Below are 20,866 nucleotides of genomic sequence, written 5' to 3'. Positions count from 1 at the left end.
GTTCTTTGAGGAACCATTGATGGTTAATTAGAACCTTTATTTTTAAGAGTGTGACTGACTAACTGTAAGTGTAAATAGTCTTGCCCCAGTCTGCGGTCATAATTTCCACACTACAACATCTACACAACACTATATTTCACAAAGAATGTGTGAGATTGTGAAACAATATCTTGTTTCTGTGAAATGTGGCTTACACTAATGTACAGAGTAAGACATTCTTTATCTTAGTCCATAGACGATGTAGGCCTACAGTAAAAATGGCAGTGAATTATTAACTTTTTTGGCCTAAGTCTGAGACATTACATTGATCTAGACTGTAGTTTCAGTTCAGTTTAATTTATTTTATTTTTTATAGCTCATTTAAAAACGACAGCCGACCAAAGTGCTGCACAGAAAAGTATTAAGTCAATAACCATAAAACAAAACTAAAAAAAGATGACAAGTAATACACAGCATTAAATATGCACACAATAAAACTGTATACAGCAGTTACTTCAGCCCATAAGCCTTTTTAAAAAGATATGTCTTTACTGAAGATTAAAGAGGCAAGTTATTCCACAATTGAGAAGGCCCGATCCCCCTTAAGTTTTAAACGTGTCTTAGGAACAGAAAAGTATGATTTTTCAGAGATTTACACGCATTGCAAATTATTTTGTTTTCAATTTCTTTATTTTTGAGCCTTAAGAAGAATTTTTTTGGCAAACTTTTATTTTTTAATTACAAAATAATTCGTTTTGCTCTCAAACACAGTATAAACTCCATACACCCTGAGGCTTGAGTGAGAGATAAAGGGAAAATGTTGATTTAACTTTGCCATTGAAGTATTTAAACAGAAGCTTGACAAAATTGAATTTATAGTAGGATAATAGCAGTATATAAAATAATATGTATACTAAAAGACATTTTGGGTCCGCACACATTCGTGTTTATTCTCGCGGCTCCATCTACTGGTCATTATGTGAATATGCGAAATTATATGAAAGCTTTTTCATTTATTTTAATGTGATCCCTCTCTTGAACCGCAGAAGCCTATATACTCTCTGTTTTTGATAATACTACAATATTTTATATTACCTTAAATCATATTCAAATTGGCCAATCATATTGTATTGGGAGTGTGGACATCACATAGTATATACTTTACACAGTAGAATGCAATACATGTACTAGAGTGCCAATACACATGTATATTAGTATTATAACTAATGCCCAATACTGTGACAACATCGTTTAAAAGAAAAGATGAAAAAGTCCACTTAAAACAAATTAATCGGGTCTTGTAGTGTCACACATTTAGCCAATAGGGGGAAGTATTGTCCCACTTTCACCTTGCAGTCGTGCATGTAATGTTTCTCCACTGTCTAATTTAGCACTTATATATGACTTTATATTTAGCACTATACATATGCATATGTAATTGTTGGATATGTGAGATGTGTGAGAGAAATGATTGGTGACTGAATGTGGGGGGAAAAGGAAAAACACAGAAAAACAAAGGAGACGATGTTGGATATCAGTAGGAAGAGGAAGCTTTCACCCTGGTTTCCATCCCGGGAGGATGTTGATATGGCATAGTCCTACAGTTTCTTGGGAGTGCACCCGGACAGCAGGTCAGCCTGGTCTTTAAACAGCCAGAACATAAAGGATCTTAGTCAGCTGTATTTTTTGATAACACCTTTTATACACAACATGCTCATTTTCAGTTCTAGACTTATCGTGCCTTGATTTATATTCACTCTTATCCCTTTAGGAGAAAGAGTAATACTGTATATTTGCACTACTGACACTTCACTATGGCACTGTGTTGTACCTAATATTCATCTTTAACCCTGCAACTTTAAATATTTGGAATCAAAACTCAATCGAACTGCACTGTCTTTATAGTCATGTCTCCTCTGCACTCGACCCACTCGAGAAGCAGCTTATTGACAGATGGTCCGGGCATTACCCGGCATCATGTTTTCACAGCCGACTTTATCTTGGCCTAAAGCCTGGATACACAAAAGGAAAACCAAGTTCACGTTTTAACCCAAACATTTTCTGGGATGATCGCTATGCCTCTATAGCATACAAATAATAAATCAACATTTGTGTTCTGATTATATAAAATCAGACTGGAGTTCATTAACCCTGTCAAGTTTCTGATACAGACTTCTGTGTTCTTGTATGAATTATTTACAGATTTATAACACCCTACACTTATTAGTAAATGTTTGCTTGGGTGTATTTATCATTTTTTCTGCAAATGCATTTTTACTGCATAGGCGCGTGCCTAAAATGATGCTGCTTTTCCTTCCTGTGTCTATGGTCAAAGCCCAGCTGCTGTCATGGTGATTGAGGGGTATTTCCAAATGAGGCAGCATTTTGTCCTGGTGGCTTCCAGCTTTAGGGCTCTATTACCTAATTTCCCTCCTCAAAAACATGCACAGACATCACGTTGTGATCCACTGCTTCTATTTAGTTGTATTTTCAAAGATCAACAAATCAGTTGTTAATTAAATGGATAGTTGTACTGCTTATAAAATGATCAGCAAATGCACAAACACTTTAGTGTGAGGAATCGCCACAGTATGGAGGAAGCCAAATCCTGCCATCAAATTGTTATTACATCGGTCCAGTAACATACCATAGCATGAAGATCTGAAAATACAAACACACACCACTTACACATTTACGCATAAATGCAATTTAATTTTCTGCAACAGACCATCATATACAGATACACAATTAACAAGACACATAAATAAAATTGAGTCAAAATATCAAAAAGGCAGAGATGCAGATATTTTACTATAAAGACATAATAAAAAAATACATCAAATTTTAATTGTTTTGTGATTATCAGATGTCATTGTCCAAAAGCCCTACATATAATCCATAAAGTTTACCAAGAGGCCTGCTTAGATTTCAATTTGATTAAACACTGCTAATGACTCTTTCCCTCAGAACATCAAGTCCCACTGCCCACATCTCATCCTCTTTTCTGCCCCTCTGCGCATCTGCAGTTTCAGTCATCAGCAACTCATTACTGCCTAGATCCACCCAGATCCAGTTCCATTTCTTAACACAAGGATTTATCTTAAACGCAACAAAGATACAGGAAATGATCCAAATATGGCAGTAAATCTGAGTTCAGAAGTGTCCAATGAAGATTAGCCTTGCACTTGGGAGAATTAGTCATTTGCCAAGCATCTCAAAACAAAAGAAACCACTTTTAAAACCGGACGGGAGAAAAAAGCCTCTCCCAAACATCTTTATGTCTTCACACATTTAAGGCATAAATACATAATGCATGACTGAAAACAGATACTTCAGATCACAGGCAATCAAAGGGTACATATATTGTCATTTACAAGTGATAGCTTTTATTAAGTTTGCCGTTGGCTCAAACTGTTGAGGTCTGGGTGAGAGTGTTCTTATTGCCCCTCTCCTCCGGTATGAGAGCCATAGCCGAACAACAGTTGACTACAGAAATGCTAGTCTTATTGTCTCTGAGTTTATGCTCGATTGTATTGACGTTCATAGTCACAGTTTCCTGCTGAGTAATGCTTGAGGAGGTTTTAAGGTCAGGATTAAGGCTGGAGGGATCCGTGCAGCTGTTGATCAGATCATCACCCTGGACCTTCTGCATGTGGAAAGTTCCGTGAATTTTCAGCTCAAGAGTGGAGGTGACAGTCTGCATGCACACGACACAGCGGAAGCCTGTCAGTGAGTTGTGCAGGTCTGGGTGCTTCTGACAGTGTTCCAGGAAGTCCTCCTCACTGTGAAGCGGAAGCTTGCAGATGCGGCAGTTGCCTGTGTCCAAGCTCCTGCTGTGGGTGACCTTGTGTTCAGTCAGAGTTAGCAGTGAAGGGAAGCGCTCTCCACAGATGGGGCATTGGCAGTGCTTGGTGGGGCCTAGATGAGTCTGGACGTGCTCCCACAGAGCCATCTCAGTGAAGAAGGTCTTGGAACAGTCTTTGCATTTGTGGCTCCCTTGGATTGCCTCCACTTTGCGCTTGAGAGTGCCACTCTCCCCGGGCTGTATGTGGTGATCTCGCAGCTGGTGGTTGGCGAGCAAGGACTCCATGGTGTACGAAGCTCCGCAGATTTCACAGGCAAACATAGGATCGTTCAGATTTGCCTTCCCTTTGCTTTCGGTGGGAAGGCTGAACAGCGATTCCACCTTACCGTCTCTTATTTCACTATTCACTGGCAGCATTCCAGCGCTGTCCTTGGCAACTGGTTCGGAGACAGGTGGAGGGGTCACGTTGTTACCTTCAGCGCTCTGGCTCTTGGCACAGAGTTTCTCGTGTAAGGGCACCTCGAGGGGAGATCTGGTCTGGGTACATACGCAGGGACTGCATTTGTTGCTATGTGTTGTGATATGACACTGCAACTCAATGTCCGTGGTAAAGGACTCTGCACAGAAGATGCAACAGTACACCTTGCATTGTTTGTCCAGATGCTTCTGTTTGACATGCAGGTACAAGTCATGCTCTTGCTTGAAGTCCCATTCGCAGGACGTACAGTGGAACATGGTTCTCTTGTTACTGTGCTCGGAGGCCAGGTGAACCTGAATAGATATCTTGGAATTGAACCCCTTCTGGCAGAGGGAACAGTGGTAAAACACAATGGTGTGCATCTCGAGTAGATGTCCATGTAAGTCTTTGACACTGGTGAAGGTCTTACTGCAGCTTTCACAGATGTAGAGCGTAGAGGTATTGCTAAAATGAGAAATGGTGTGTTGCTTAAAAGATTCATGGTTTGGGAAATCCTTGAAGCACTCTGGACACCTAAGTTTTGGAAGCATACTCTTCAGGTGGGAACTCAGGTGAGTTTGAAACAGATCCAGATCGTTGTATTTGGCCCCACAATGGTCACAGATGAAGTCAGTTGAAGGTAATGCCGTTTTTTTGGCTGGACTATTGATAGACTGGGGAGACGTCGAACCCATTGTCATCCTTCCGTCTTTAAGGTTCATCAAGTTCATGTTCTTGTGTGTCTTTTTGATATGCTGCATCAGTTTTAGCTTACTGTTAAACATAGGCAAATGAGTGCAGTATGAACAGAAAATCAAAGACTTCCGTTCTGCTGTTTCTTCCGAATCTGGATCAAGTTTGAGACAGTGGGTCTGCTGCACATGATTATCTAGTGTGTCCTTTGTCAGGAATCCTCGGAAGCACTGCGAGCAGAAGAAGACGTTGTTCTCGATTAAAGCCGGGTTGTGCGATTGGCGAACATGCTCTTGAAGGGCATTCAGGTCTTTTAACGAAGTGGGACAGAAGCTACACTGAAGAACTGTTTGAACGGCCGCCGTGATTGCAGCTTCAAGCAAAACGGAGTGGCCTAGCATCACATTAGCCTCTTTTTGGTGCTCCAGTTGTTCAGATGGAAAAGTCAGGATCTCAGAACTAGAGCTGATCTTGTTTTCCATGTGTTGGGGCTGTGGATGTGCTCTGGGGTTCACGTGGTTGTGAATATGAACACAATTGTTGAAAGCCTTCAGCTTTTTTGAGAATCCTAAACAACTGTTTGAGTCAAAATGAGACTTTCTTTTTTCTGCAGGAGTCGTCATTGTCTTAAATGCCATCTCTGCAGTATTTGCAGTGGCTGGTGCAGCACAATTTGGTTGTCTTTTCTCAGTGTCCTCCATGTTATTCGGTGGATCATTTGGAAGAGAGAGATGTTGGGAGGACATAACACTACCCTGTTCATATTGATTACTCAAGTCCTGTTTGCTGTTTATGAAGGTCTCACTGCTGTTATCTTTTTGGGATATTTCAAGAGGTACTGAAATGTTGCCAGGCAAAGGAATGTTTGCCCTCCCACACTGACCAAGTCTCTGATGATCTTTATATGTGTCTCCCTTGAATCCAAGGTCAGCTCCATCTTCATGGTCTGAGGAGGAAGGACCAGGGGAAAGAGACAAAGCCAAACAACATGCTTCATCTTTCTCCACATTATGATTTGCTATCAACAGAGAAGAGAGGAAAATGTTAACAACTTTTGAATTTTTTTTTGCTGAAAAAACAAACAAACTGAAAACAACAAATTTTTGCAGTGATTCTAAATTAAGTACATTTGCAGTAATTGTCAGATATATACATACTGTATACAGTCTAATTATATATTATAATTACAGTATATAATTAAGACATCTCCGTTTACATAACTTTAATGTAGTTTGCTGTTTTATTAAATTGTGGTGTACTTAACTACGTGATAGTTAAATGATAAATGACACCTTCAATTCTAACTAATTTAAATTATGAGCAATGTGTTGCTTCTCCAACACTGTACACTATAAACCAAAACTGTTGTGTTATAGTTAAGAATTCTACTCTTTAATTTCAAGAGGACTTGCTGAAGTCTGGTGGGTTAAAGTATAATTCAGCATCATAAGAGGAGACTAAACACCACAAATATGAATTGGATGCTCTTTTTCACACTTTTTTAGATGTAATTAGCTCGGTATGTGGCCACATAATGAGCAGTCCCACTGTGACTAAAATTGCTATCAGTGTGAGAGGACCAGATTCACAGTTTGAACAAATGGAGTGCTGCTACTTTAAAGTACTAAACATGTACAAGAGAAAAACCAAAACCCAAATCATGGTAGCAAATTATACACTGAATCAAAGGATTAATGTAACTGCTTTAAAGGATAAAACATATTAAAAACATAAAAATGTGTCTTCACACAATTAGTAATTGCAGTTTCATAAATCCAAAATCATTTGTAAAGGCATGATTAATTCTGTAAGTGTGCAGATAGGGAATTGCAAATATACCTAATTCAAAGGTCACTCAAACATGCAGACACACTAAACCCGGAATATAAAACCCTAGAGGTCTTTTAATCTGTCTGTGAAGAGATACAGAGAGAGATGGATATAGTCACAGTTTATCAGTGTGAAGGATAATATAAAATGAAAGATAGTGTGGAAGTGTGTACCTGTACCGCAGCAGTACTTCAGCCTCTGTTGGGAGAATGGTTCTGCTTGCTGTAGGATTGCACACTTGTGCTCTTTAGCGTCTACATCCTTCTCTTTTTCAGTTCTTTCCCACTCTTCATCCTTTTCTTTTCTCCTCTCCCAGGAGCAACGTTTCTTCCCCACTATCTTACTATCTTCCTTTGTATTTATCTCTCCGTTTTGACCTGTGGAGAAAAAATTGTGAGCAAGAAAGAGTGACTGGTAGTTACAAAGCCATTCACATTTAATGCGCTATATTTATCAGCTAACCAATAATAACGACAAAATATAACAGTACACTATGGCACCCCTTGCCAAAGGGCAAAGTGTATATTTAGATCTATTTTTCATCCAGCATGTTTGCGCTTTAAATAAAGGGTGCACTGAAGACAGGTACTGTTTGAAATACTTATCATTCATTGTTAAGTTTCATGGTGTCTTAGTTTTTAATAATGAACTATAATACGTGGATGAGTGAATCATCTCTATAGGGAAACCTAAATAAGCAAATGACTCCTATAAACGCACAGATAGCGATACCGAGCTAGTTCTATCACGGTACATTTATTATCATGAAAAATAATTCTTCAAAAAAATCAGTATTGATGTGCACCATACAAGAGTGATGGAAAACCCCTCTGAATGAAATTACATTAGCCTTCTCAAAAATGCAATGAAAGTTCTGCTCAAAACAATTTGTCTCCTGTTTAGATCTTTGCCGACACACTGATCTTCAGCCTAATGATCTGCAAATAATGACAGTCTTGTCAGTCGATTTGTCCCGCGGTCGGATTTCACTCGAGACAACAAGGAAGCAAGTGGTTAAATAAATAAAAAGCCTTTCGTACCTTTCAAAGATCTGGGCTTCGCCTGCTTTCGACGAGACATTGCAAAGGACTTCGGCAGCTGTCCAGTGTTTGCAAACGCAGGACAACACAAGCGGCAAACAAGAGAAAATACTTGCGTACTGTTCCGGGGATAGGAATAGCGGGGAAGCACATTAATATGACGGGCAAAGGGGCTCGCCCCCGCCTACAGCAGCGGGATGACTCCATACACGCGCTGCGCCACCGGGGGCTCGCTTGAGCCGTAATCACTGTACACACACACACACACACACACACGTTGGTTTTTGTGGTTTATGGGGACTCTCCATAGGCGTAATGGTTTTTATACTGAACAAACTGTGTGTGCTATTGCCCTACACCAACCCTACACCTAAACTTAGCCCTCACAGGAGACTTTGTGCATTTTTAGATTTTCAAAAAAACACCATTTAGTATGTTTTTTAAGTCTTTTGAATTACGGGGACATAGGTGTCCTCATAAACCACCTTCATATTGTAATACCTCTGTCATACCCATGTCATTATACAAATTTGTGTCCTCATAAACCACATAAACATGCACACACACACACACACGTACCCCAAAATACATTTTTAGCGCTCCGAGGTTGTTAGTTTATAGCTCAAGATGCTTAAATAGTTCCCAGTTATGTTTCACTTAAATATTAACTTGGTCTAATTTTGTTTTTACTGGAATGTCTCAAATAGGCTAGTTTGATTTTTGAATAATTTTATGAGAAATGTTCAAGTTTGTGTTGAAATGTAATTTTTTCTTGACAATCGAGAAATCTGACTTTCTAACATTGTTGAGATCTCCTCTGAAAGAGACACATGTGAAGGGTCATTTCCTCAGGAACAGGAGGCTGAAGCCAGTCTATTTCATACGCATTTAAAGGAATTGTTCATAAAAAAATGAAAACTGACTCACCATCAGGCCATCCAAGATGTAGATTAGTTTCTTCATCGGAACAGATTTGGAGAAATTTAGCATTACGCACTTGCTCACCAATGGATCCTCTGCAGTTGAATGGGTGCCATCAGAATGAGATTCCAAGCACATGTGTATTACAATAATCCACACAATTCCAGTTCAACATCCTGTGAAGTGAAAAGCTGTGTGTTTGTAATAAACAAATCTAAACATGCAGCTTTTCACATCATAAAACATTCACTGATGGACTGGACTGTGTTGATTATTGTGATGTTTTTATCAGCTGTTTGGATGGGATGCTATTTCTCCAAATTCATCTACATCTTGAATGGCCAGAGGCTGAGTGCATTTTCAGCAAACATATTCCTTTAAACTTTCTTATATACTAAAATCCCTTTATATAAAATTAAGATATTCTTACCTTCTTGAGAAAAAAAAAAGAAAACAAAAGTGGTAGCTAGTCCACATGAAATTTGACTAATTTTGTTCAGTTAATTATTGTTTTTGTTTATTTTAAATCAAAAGGAATTACACAACCTATCAAATACAAAATGCTCTTTTAACATTCTCAAAATCTATAATATACCATCAAACATATGGTACTGTCATAATGAAATCATCAGAGGAGCATCTCCTTTCATAATGACACCTCGGTTTAATTTCTCTGTGGAAACGTTAGTTATGAGCCGCCCCGTTGAATGGGCTTTGCAGTAGGGAACGTTGATTAGAAAGCTGGATCCCTTTGGGAGTCTGCTCTACAATTGCATGTTTCTAATGAGTTTTGAATTAGCTGCCGAGACACTTGTCTGTGACTGTTTTGTGAATAAAAGAGGGGATGTTGCAATGAAGACACACAACAGCATAACATGTCGGTCAGGTTCTGAGGTGGTAACATTTTGGGTCACTCATGTATAGTTTGAGTTGACTTTACCATTAAGTATCCATGTAGTGATACATGTCTTGCATGTCTTAGGTGACATTATGAATCTGCATCACTCTCAACCTGAATAAGTCGTATGAAGAGCTAGGCCATTTGTGAATATGTGTATAGGCCTATAGTGTAGCTTTAAATAGATGGTATTGACATGCAAAAGCAACCTTTGCGCAAAGGAGATCCTGAAGGAAATAATGTATCAGCCAATCAGAGTATCTCAAGGGAGGAGAGCTGTTAGTTCTGATTCATATCCTCAAGCATCCAGTTGGTTTTATTAGACTGTCCTAGAACAAATAATTTACAGTGAAACTACTATAATGTAATTTATTTCTGTGATCAAAGCTAAATTTTCAGCATCATTACTCCAGTCTTTAGTGTCACATGATCCTTCAGAAATCATTCTAATATGCTGATTTGCTGCTCAAAAAATATTTATTATTATAATTATTGTTATTATCAATATTTCAAACAGTCGAGTATTTGTTTCTGGATTCTTTGATGAATAGAAAGATACAAAGATCAGCATTTATCTGAAATAAAAAGCTTTAAAATTAAAACATTTCTGTTTCAGACAAATTCTCAAGTTCTTCTGAACTTTCTATTCATCAAAAAACCTGGAAAAAACATCAACTCAGCTGTTTTCAACATAATAATAATAATAATAATAATAATAAATGTTTTTTGAGCAGAAAATCTGAATATTAGAATGATTTCTGAAAGATCATGTGACTGGTGTAATGATGCTAAAAATTCAGCTTTGAAATCACTTGGGAATAAATTCCATTTTAAAATATATTCAAATAGAAAACAGTTATTTTAAATAGTAAACAAATATTTTAAACTTTTACTGCAGGCTTGGTGAGCAGAAGAGACTTCTTTAAAAACATGAAAAACCTTACTGTTCAAAAGCTTTTGACTGGAAGTCTACAGAAAGGGTATTAGCTCTTAAAGGGATAGTTTAGACAAACATTTTAGTTCACTCTGATGTCATTCAAAACCTGTTTGATTTCATTTATTTTGTAGCACACAAAATGAGATGTTTTGAAGAATGTTCACTACGTTCTCTTCCACAGAATGAAAGTCTATTGAACAGAAAAGCATGATTTCTGTTATAGAAATGTTGCCATCTGTGATAAAGAAAGTCATAGGATGCTGATTTCAAAGTTTTGAGTGAACTGTCCCTTTAAAAAAAAAATTCCCAAGAGATTTCATAACACATTCCAACAGAGGGTGCTCATGAGGGGCATGATTATCTACAGTGTATTCAATCTTATGAGACAATTATCTTTATGAACATTTTACCACTGCCAATTCAAGGAAATGAAAAAAGAGTTGGGGCATTTTTAAATCAGGACATCAAGATTAATTATTGCGTGATATTAATGAACTTTGAAGGTTAATTTTTATTAATCAGCTAATTACAGAGCCAGCGATGAAGCTGATTGCTAATGATGATGATCCCAGCTCAGTCAGTGAACAAAACTGACTGATATAGAGTGGATGAGAAATGAAAAAAGACTTCACTTCAGTTCTACTCTAGCTGAGGTCAAGGTCAAGCAGCTGCAATAGGGTTGTGTGGTATAAGGTACTCTCTACCTTAAAAAAGAAGACGTTTTCCTTTGTAACTGACCTCCTGAAATTGTTCAGCACCTGAAAAAAAAATGTGCATAGAAGATATTATTGTAAAATTTAATAAAATGTGTGTAAAAAGTTTATTTTAAATCACAGGCTAAGCAGCATGTGTAAACACGGGCAGATTTACGCAGTAATACAATTTGCAGAAAACATCAGAAAAATCACTCTGAAGAGACACTCCCCAATGCACTTTTCCATATGTTCCCCACAACCTGGTCTACTTCAGAACAGACCTAATATGTTATTAGCTAGGTCACACTTGCTCAGAGACCCCTTATGTCCCACACAGGTGACTCCCGTAAGAAATGTTGAGGTTGTGAACATTAGCGAGCACTACAGAAGGTCCTCATTAGCTTGGTTTGAGGGAATACACAGCTAAGGAATACTAGTGGGTGGGCATTTCTGTCTCTTTGAACACTGCTCCATGGTCTCGGAACACAAACCCCTCTATTCCCAGATGCATCATATTTAGTTTAATGTATTCTTATTTGTTAAATTTAATTAAAAGGACATTTTTAATAAGGTATGGGAGACTTGTGACCTGTTCTCTGCAGGTTTACCATGCTCTTGATGAAGCATTGATGAGAGGTTTGGTGGCACCAAAATGGCCTTTGAAGTAGAAGCATGAAAGTGTTGGTATGTACTTGTAGATATTTGTCGAAGACATCATGCTGTCTTCCATTTGTTCAAAACTATTGAGGCCTTGTGATATAACAGTTAAATAAAGTAGCTAAATAGCTCTGGAGTGGTCATGTCTTTAATGGCAAATTCAAACATCTTCTTTTGGTTAATAACGATTGAAAAAAAATAACTAAAATAAAATATCTAGATTTCTAAAATGTCTATAATATTTGTTTAAATGGGAACTGTTTTCTATTATATATTATATATGTGGCCCTGGACCACAAAACCAAAACAAGTCACTGGAGTATATTTGTAGCAATAGCCAAAAATACATTGCATGGGTCAAAATTACAGATTTTTCTTTTATGCCAAAAATCATTAGGATATTAAGTAAAGATCATGTTACATGAATATATTTAGTAAATTTCTTACCGTAAATATATCAAAACTTCATTAGTTTTTGATAAGTAATATGCATTGCTGAGAACTTAATTTGGACAACTTTAAAGGTGATTTTCTCAATATTTTGATTTTTTTGGACCCTCAGATTCCAGATTTTCAAATAGTTGTATCTCGGCCCAATATTGCCCTATCCTAACAAACCATACATCAATGGAAAGATTATTTATTCAGCTTCATGTATAAATCTCAATTGACAAACATTGACACTTAAGACTGGTTTTGTGGTCCAGGGTCACACATATACATCTGCTAAATGACTAAATAATAATAATAATAATTATATATATATATATATATATATATGTGTGTGTGTGTGTGTGTGTGTGTGTATACATACATAGAAACAGAAGGGAAGAGAAATAAACATATTACACAATTCAGACATTTTATTTGAAAAAGTAAATACACACTTCCATTCCCTTAAGTAATTTTTATTAAACAAAAATAAATTAATTGCAGGGTAATATTTTTAGCCGAAAATTTTTAGTAGTCATTTCTCACAAACAAACAAACAAGGTACTTCAGGAATTATGGTTTATTGATATCTACCTGTGTGTTGTAGTTATGTGGCAGATCGTAGGCTATTTATTTTAATTATTTATTTAAGTCGTTTGTGGTCACAAAACACATCTCAACAGATAAAACTGACTTTTGAATGAATTAATAAATTATAAAAAAAAATAAAATAAAAAGTTACTAGAAACAATTATTATTCAAAAAATAAAGAAAAACGGGACGCTGTTAAAGAAAGTCACATGAGTTTAGTGCATTGAGAATTACAAGTCCCACCATTCAATGCGCGTTGTTCCTGCGCATGCGCAAATCAAATTCGAAAGCTCCTGTGCTGCGAGTCGAAAGTCACAGGCAACAATTTCACCTTAATTCGTGCGTTTGTTTCTAGTGTGCAGAAATGGCAGCTAGATATGACAGAGCTATAACAGTTTTTTCTCCCGATGGTCACCTGTTTCAGGTGGAATATGCTCAGGAAGCAGTAAAGAAGGGCTCCACAGCTGTGAGTGTGTTTATTTGGTTACATTTGAGCCGCAGCTTTAGCGCGGTGGCTAACGGCTACACAAATATACATTCATGACCGATTGACGGATGATTATAGCGAACAAGCGCTGGATACAGGAATAAATATAGTGATAGATTAAGGCTGTTATGAAGCAGCTGGGTCGTTGGCTTTATTTGCAGCGGTTTTCATTGATATGCTACAGCTAAGCGTGACTTGCATGTTGCGGCTAATATTAGCATGGACTATCCTTATGTTAAGCTAGATCATATATTCTTTGATTTAATTAGATTTTTTCCCCCACATATTTATGTTATGAATTTTAAATACTGCACCAGTACAGTCCTACTTTTATTAAAAAGAAATCAAAGGAAGGAAATGGGGTTTAATCATTTTGCCGGTTAACTAATCAATGAAATTGCATGTCCAGGTAAACTTCATGTAACTACTGGATTCGTTGTAAAAGTGACGACTGTTAAACGATCCTTAAATAATTAAATGCCATTTTAATAGTTTATTTGTGATGTTACGTTTTATTGGACTTCTACTGTAACGGTAGGATTCATGTAGTTTCATTCTGTGACTGTGATGGACAACAAATCCGGTAGAGGGCGATGTGCCCATAGTTTAGATTAGATATGAATATAAAACTTGTTTTTGCACCAAATTATTGTATTTTCTGTAAACGTTAGAAGTATTCAAATACTAACCCTAACTTTTTATTTATTAAAGGTTGGCATCAGGGGGAAGGATATTGTTGTCCTAGGTGTAGAGAAGAAGTCTGTGGCAAAGCTTCAGGAGGAGAGGACGGTCAGGAAGATCTGTGCTCTAGATGAGCATGTGTGCATGGCCTTTGCAGGTAAGATTTATTCTTCTACATCTGTGCTGTGCTTATAATCATGAAGGGATGGTTCTGTCATTATAATGTTTATCAGTCGCCATTCCCTTTCATTCATGGAAAACGATCCCTGAAAGTTGTGGCATCTATTACTTTTCATGTTTTAACTCTTTCAGTTGGGGCCACTAGATATTTGATTAAAAACTTTGACTTGACAGAATAGGTGTATTTGAATGGTTTCTAATCTGGACTCTCCAGTGCATATGGGTGATCTGAGCATGTTTTTTACTTGTTAATGTGTTTGTGTTTGTCCAGGTCTGACTGCAGATGCCAGGATCGTCATAAACAGAGCTAGAGTAGAGTGCCAGAGCCACAGACTGACAGTGGAGGACCCCGTTACTGTGGAGTACATCACCCGCTACATCGCCACACTCAAACAGGTGACATCCCTCACTCCAGTACACAAACAGGCCATTTATTGGAGTTGTTCACTCAGATTGTGTCATTTACTCAATCCCATGTTGTTCCAGACCTGTATGGCTAAATGCGCTAAATTTTCAAATGTTAAACCATCAAGCTTTTATTTTGGAAAAAAAAAAACAGCAGGAAAACCTTGAAGTTTCTCTTTTGCTGACAACATCTGGTCTAAGTGCTTTTCATTACAAGTTAAGAAAGATGCAAATTATAAGCAACTCAAAATCAGAGCACATGCAGAGATGAGTTTGTGCAAACAATCATGCTTCACTCTGAAACATGCAGCACATTTAATTATTTAAATCGCAGCCTTTGCGATTTGATAACTGCAGTGTCATAGTGCTAATTTTATTTAATTTTTATTAATTGTGCAACCCTAGGGTAAATTTACAGAATTTACCTTTGCGGTAGTTTACTCTGTTACAGTGACTCATTCTGCTAGATATATATTATTCTGTGTATTCATTGTTTTGCTCATGCAATAGCGCTACACTCAAAGCAACGGACGCCGTCCCTTTGGCATCTCAGCCCTGATCGTTGGTTTCGACTATGATGGGACTCCACGTCTATATCAGACGGACCCCTCTGGAACATACCACGCGTGGAAGGTAAAGTTAGAGCCGTTTGTTTCTGTAACATTCAGGTGTTACTCATTTTGTGACGTATTGACCCTCTTCTCACTTGTGTCATCAGGCAAACGCTATCGGACGCAGTGCAAAAACGGTGAGGGAGTTTTTGGAGAAAAACTACACAGACGAAGCCATCGCGAGTGATAACGATGCCATCAAACTGGCCATCAAAGCCTTATTAGAGGTAAACACCATGTTACCATAGTCACATGTATTCAAAACAGACTCTCATATCATGAAGTTGACAGGATATAACATGTTTACGATTGTATATGATCTGTGATACACAGGTTGTGCAATCCGGGGGCAAGAACATTGAGCTGGCTGTGATCCGAAGAAACAAGCCCCTAAAGGTAAAACTTTTGATTTATGATTTTTGTATATTCATCTATTTACAGTTGTCTTGACACTACATTCTTGTCATCCCTCTAATGTTGGAACATTCCTTTCATCTCTCTTCTTTTACAGATTCTGGAGTCCAAAGAAATCGAGACGCTGGTCGCCGAAATAGAAAAGGAGAAAGAGGAGGAGGCAGAGAAGAAGAAGCAGAAGAAGTCTTCGTAAATCACTCACATGATTGTGTAGCTCCTCTCTTAGTTTTGTTTATACGGACAGACTCACTTGGCTCAGGCCCACACTGTACCCTCCTCCTCTCATCCATTAAGAGCACAGTCTCTCAGTCTTCTGCTGAACCCACAGTATCTGTGAATATGTTTTTGTTCCAGGAAATATTTTTAGAAATCAAAATAATAAAAGCATGTTCAGGTTTGGGGTTACCAAGTAATTTGTCAAGCATGTACTTGTAGATCCTGGTCAGTTTTCACACACTGCTCTTTACCACTGATGAGAATTCTGGGGGAATGTGCTCTGACTGATGTTTCCTAATAAACTCTTTTGGTTTGTACCAATGGACTGATGTCCTTATATTGATGTGATGAAAACCTAAGCACTCCTTTGATTGTAACAGGTAGTAGTAAATTATTTTAATTTACAATATTATTATGGGATGTGCAGGTACATCTCAAAAAATTAGAATATCGTGAAAGTTCATTATTTCAAAAAGTGAAACTTTCATATATTTTAAGATTCATTACACGTAAAGTAAAACATTTCAAAAGCTTTTTTGTTTTAATTTTGATGATTAGAGCTTACAGCTCATGAAAGTCAAAAATCAGTATCTCAAGATATTAGAATATTTATATTTGAGTTTCAATTAATGGCCATCCCTACAGTATAAATTCCGGGTATCTCTTGTTCTTTGAAACCACAATAATGGGGAAGACTGCTGACTTGGTGATCCAGAGGATGAACATTGACGTCCTCCACAAAGAGGGTAAGTCACAGAGGGTCATTTCTGAAAGGTGTGGCTGTTCACAGAGTGCTGTATCAAAGCATATTAAATGCAAAGTTGACTGGAAGGAAGAATTTGGGTAGGAAAAGGTGCACAAGCAACAGTGACGACCGCAAGCTTGAGAATACAGTCAAGCAAAGCTGATTCAAACACTTGGGAGAGCTTCACAAGGAATGGCCTGAAGCTGGAGTCAGTGCATCAAGAGTCACCACACTCAGACGTCTTCAAGAAAAGGGCTACCAAGCCACTTCTGAACCAGAGACAACATCAGAAGCGTCTTACCTGAGCTGTGGAGAAAAAGAACTGGGCCCATATTCATGAAAAGTTTTAGTGCTAAGAGTTGCTCCTAGTAACAGAATTCTAAGAAAATTCTTAGAAATGTGGGTGTTTCCTCTTAAAATTAAAGAAAAGATCCTAGTAAAGAAAAAAAGTAATTCCGAAAGCATCTTAACCCTTAAAAGAGGTCTTAAGGTCCAAAATTGTTAGGCGTACGGACGAGGACTTTTAAGAGGCTTAAGAGTTTCTTTAGCAGCGGAGAAAATGGACAAAACATGAAGGAGCACTCTTTTATTTCCTTCTTGACAACAAACCAATCACAGTCTTCAAAAGAATGTGTCATAGCTAGCAACGGGAACAGCCCCGCCTCCTCACTAAGATAAACGTTTTTGTCTTCCTTGCTCTCAGATTGGTCTTGAATCCCTTTTAAGCTAAGACTCCCAGTTAGACATTTTTAAGCTAAATTAGGAGCTCTCTAAAAGGATTCTTAGAATCTTTAGGAATACGGGCCCTGGACTGTTGCTCAGTGGTCCAAAGTCCTCTTTTCAGATGAAAGTAAATTTTGCATTTCATTTGGAAATCAAGGTCCTAGAGTCTGGAGGAAGAGTGGAGAGGCACAGAATCCATGTTGTTTGAAGTCCAGTGTGAAGTTTCCACAGTCAGTGATGATTTGGGCTGCCATGTCACCTGCTGGTGTTGGTCCACTGTGGTCCACTTTCTGAAGTCCACTGTCAACGCAGCCATCTACCAGGAAATTTTAGAGCACTTCATGCTTCCTTCTGCTGACAAGCTTTATGGAGATGCTGATTTCATTTTCCAGCAGGACTTGGCACCTGCCCACACTGCCAAAGGTACCAAAAACTGGTTCAATGACCATGGTGTTACTGTGCTTGATTGGCCAGCAAACTGGCCTGACCTGAACCCCATAGAGAATCAAGAGGAAGATGAGACACACCAGACCCAACAATGCAGATGACCTGAAGGCCGCTATCAAAGCAATCTGGGCTTCCAATACACCTGAGCAGTGCCACAGGCTGATTGCCTCCATGCCACGCCACATTGATGCAGTAATTCATGCAAAAGGAGGCCCAACCAAGTATTGAGTGCATAGAGATGAACATACTTTTCAGAAGCCTGACATTTCTGTTTAAAATATCCTTTTTTTATTGATCTTATGTAATATTCAAATTTTCCGAGACAATGAATTTTGGGTTTTCTTTATCTGTAAGCTATAATCATCAAAATTTCAAGAAATAAAGGCTTGAAATATTTCACTCTATGTGTAATGAATCTATATAATATATGGGTTTCACTTTCTGAAATGAGTGACAAAAAATATTGACCTTTTTCACGATATTCAAATTTTTTCCGATGTACCTGTATGTAATTTCACAATTTCATGTACTTGTTACGAAGGCGTGTGTGTGTGTACACACACACACGCAGGTCATAAAATTAGAATATCATGAAAAAGTTGATTTATTTCAGTAATACCATTCAAAAAGTGAAACTTGTATATTAGATTAATTCATTACACATAGACTGATATTTCAAATGTTTATTTCCTTTAATTTTGATGAATAAAACTGACAACTAATGAAAGTCCCAAATTCAGTATCTCAGAAAATTAGAATATCAATTAAGACCAATGCAAAAAAAAATATTTTTAGAAATGTTGGCCAACTGAAAAGTATGAGCATGTACAGCACTCAATATTTAGTTGGGGCTCCTTTGGCCTGGATTACTGCAGCAATGCGGCGTCGATCAGTCTGTGGCACTGCTCAGGTGTTATGAGAGCCCATGTTGCTCTGATAGTGGCCTTCAGCTCTTCTGAATTGTTGGGTCTGGCGTATTGCATCTTCCTCTTCACAATACCCCATAGGTTTTCTATGGGGTTAAGGTCAGGCGAGTTTGCTGGCCAATCAAGAACAGGGATACCATGGTCCTTAAACCAGGTACTGGTAGCTTTGGCAGTGTGTGCAGGTGCCAAGTCCTGCATCTCCATAAAGTTGGTCAGCAGCAGGAAGCATGAAGTGCTCTAAAACTTCCTGGTAGACGGCTGCGTTGACCTTGGACCTCAGAAAACAAAATGGACCAACACCAGCAGATGACATGGCACCCCACACCATCAATGACTGTGGAAACTTTACACTGGACCTCAAGCAACGTGGATTATGTGCCTCTCCTCTCTTCCTCCAGACTCTGGGACCTTGATTTCCAAAGGAAATGCAAAATTTACTTACATCAGAGAACATAGCTTTGGACCACTCAGCAGCAGTCCAGTCCTTTTTGTCTTTAGCCCAGGCAAGACGCGGCCTCTTGTTCAAGAGTGGCTTGACACAGGGAATGTGACAGCTGAAACCCATGTCTTGCATACGTCTGTGCGTGGTGGTTCTTGAAGCACTGACTCCAGCTGCAGTCCACTCTTTGTGAATCTCCCCCACATTTTTGAATGGGTTTTGTTTCACAATCCTCTCCAGGGTGCGGTTATCTCTATTGCTTGTACACTTTTGTTCTACCACATCTTGTCCTTCCCTTCGCCTCTCTATTAATGTGCTTGGACACAGAGCTCTGTGAACAGCCAGCCTCTTTAGCAATGAGCTTTTGTGTCTGGCCCTCCTTGTGCAAGGTGTCAATGGTCGTCTTTTGGACAACTGTCAAGTCAGCAGTCTTCCCCATGATTGTGTAGCCTACAGAACTAGACTGAGAGACCATTTAAAGGCTTTTGCAGGTGTTTTGAGTTAATTAGGTGATTAGAGTGTGGCACCAGGGGTCTTCAATATTGAACATTTTCACAATATTCTAATTTTCTGAGATACTAAATTTGGGACTTTCATTGTTGTCAGTTATAATCATCAAAATAAAAGGAAATAAACATTTAAAATATATCAGTCTGTACATATACATATACATTACATATATGTGTGTAATTAATGAATCTAATATACAAGTTTCACTTTTTGAATGGTATTACTGAAATAAATAAACTTTTTCATGATATTCTAATTTTATGACCAGCACCTGTATATTAAGGCGTTTTAGCAGCATTTGCCTTTAATACAGCCTCAAACCTTAAATTTCATACAACTTTTGAATAGTCTCCTGTTGAATGTTGTCTATACAAACATCTACCAGTTCCGTTAGAGATGCTGAAAGAGGGAATCTGCCTCTCACTTGTCTCTCCAGAACTGCCCGAAGTGGTTTTTGCCCACTATTCGTCTTTGCTTAAGTCTTGACATACAGTCTGTGCATACAGTCATAATCGTAATAGTGATAGGTTCTGCATTTAATAACACTTAGTTTAAAGGTAATATGCAAAATATGCTTTCGTCAACTTATTTCCTTTTGACGGTGGAAGCAAGAGATGCATCCCAACATAAACACCTGTAAACATGTTGAACAGATCAATCCAAAACAAACCAGTATTCCAGAATCCCTGAGAGATGAAAATACTTGAGAAGCCACTTTTACCTCAGTTAACATCCTCAAGGAGAAGCAGTCCCGTCCGAATGGGGCTTTAGTAACTCAACGGGTTCAAATGTTGTTTACAGTGTTCAGCTGTTCTGCCTGAGAGGAGTTTTGGAACGGGCGGTTTGGGATAGAAAATGACTGTGTGCCCAAGAGTATGAATGGAGACCAGGCCTCAGATAACATTAAAAGCATCTATGTTTTCACGAGCGCACTCATGCATAATAATGACGGGTAAATGACCTCTGTCTTCCTCCATTTGACGAGCTGTCAGAGGGACGGAAACCTAGAACGCACACATACTCTCTGTGCCTTTGATCTGAAGCAGTTAGCAGCGCATGCAGATGATGATCCAATCAATAATTAATTGAATCGAAGAGCTGCAGTCTGGAACAATTTCACTGCCTGTTCAATGAGTCCAGTGAGCAC

The 20,866-nt window shown here is 38.2% G+C and overlaps 2 protein-coding genes across 2 annotated transcripts; one reads left to right on the top strand and one right to left on the bottom strand.

The window, feature by feature from the left end:
* Positions 1-2,671: 2,671 nt before the first annotated feature.
* LOC306880317 (zinc finger protein 521-like) lies at positions 2,672-7,972 on the bottom strand. Its single transcript, XM_079433775.1, has 3 exons — positions 7,805-7,972; positions 6,938-7,141; positions 2,672-5,952 (listed from the first exon to the last, which is right to left on the bottom strand). Exons 1-3 carry the CDS (start codon positions 7,842-7,844, stop codon positions 3,386-3,388), a joined length of 2,811 nt encoding a protein of 936 aa, XP_079289901.1. The 5' UTR covers positions 7,845-7,972; the 3' UTR covers positions 2,672-3,385.
* Positions 7,973-13,141: 5,169 nt separating this feature from the next.
* Positions 13,142-16,253, top strand: LOC306879838 (proteasome subunit alpha type-7). Its single transcript, XM_079433042.1, has 7 exons — positions 13,142-13,401; positions 14,134-14,260; positions 14,555-14,679; positions 15,199-15,321; positions 15,407-15,526; positions 15,633-15,695; positions 15,811-16,253. The coding sequence occupies exons 1-7, from the start codon at positions 13,300-13,302 to the stop codon at positions 15,904-15,906; spliced, it is 756 nt and encodes a 251-aa protein (XP_079289168.1). The 5' UTR covers positions 13,142-13,299; the 3' UTR covers positions 15,907-16,253.
* The last annotated feature ends 4,613 nt before the right edge of the window (positions 16,254-20,866 follow it).

Source organism: Barbus barbus, assembly GCF_936440315.1.
Source record: "Barbus barbus genome assembly, chromosome: 14".
Lineage (NCBI taxonomy): Eukaryota > Metazoa > Chordata > Actinopteri > Cypriniformes > Cyprinidae > Barbus > Barbus barbus.
Note: the sequence above shows the minus strand (reverse complement) of the source record. Positions and strands in the feature narration are given on the sequence as shown.

What these genes read in the sequence shown, in the direction of transcription:
- LOC306880317 (XM_079433775.1), bottom strand. Translation starts at nt 7,844, where the DNA reads ATGTCTCGTCGAAAGCAGGCGAAGCCCAGATCTTTGAAAG. An exon ending in GAAGCCCAGATCTTTGAAAG is followed by an intron (nt 7,142 to 7,804) that starts GTACGAAAGGCT and finishes TTTTCTCCACAG; the next exon opens with GTCAAAACGGAGAGATAAAT. An exon ending in GAAGTACTGCTGCGGTACAG is followed by an intron (nt 5,953 to 6,937) that starts GTACACACTTCC and finishes CTCTGTTGATAG; the next exon opens with CAAATCATAATGTGGAGAAA.
- LOC306879838 (XM_079433042.1), top strand. Translation starts at nt 13,300, where the DNA reads ATGGCAGCTAGATATGACAGAGCTATAACAGTTTTTTCTCCCGATGGT. An exon ending in TGTGTGCATGGCCTTTGCAG is followed by an intron (nt 14,261 to 14,554) that starts GTAAGATTTATT and finishes GTGTTTGTCCAG; the next exon opens with GTCTGACTGCAGATGCCAGG. An exon ending in GAAGAAACAAGCCCCTAAAG is followed by an intron (nt 15,696 to 15,810) that starts GTAAAACTTTTG and finishes CTTCTTTTACAG; the next exon opens with ATTCTGGAGTCCAAAGAAAT.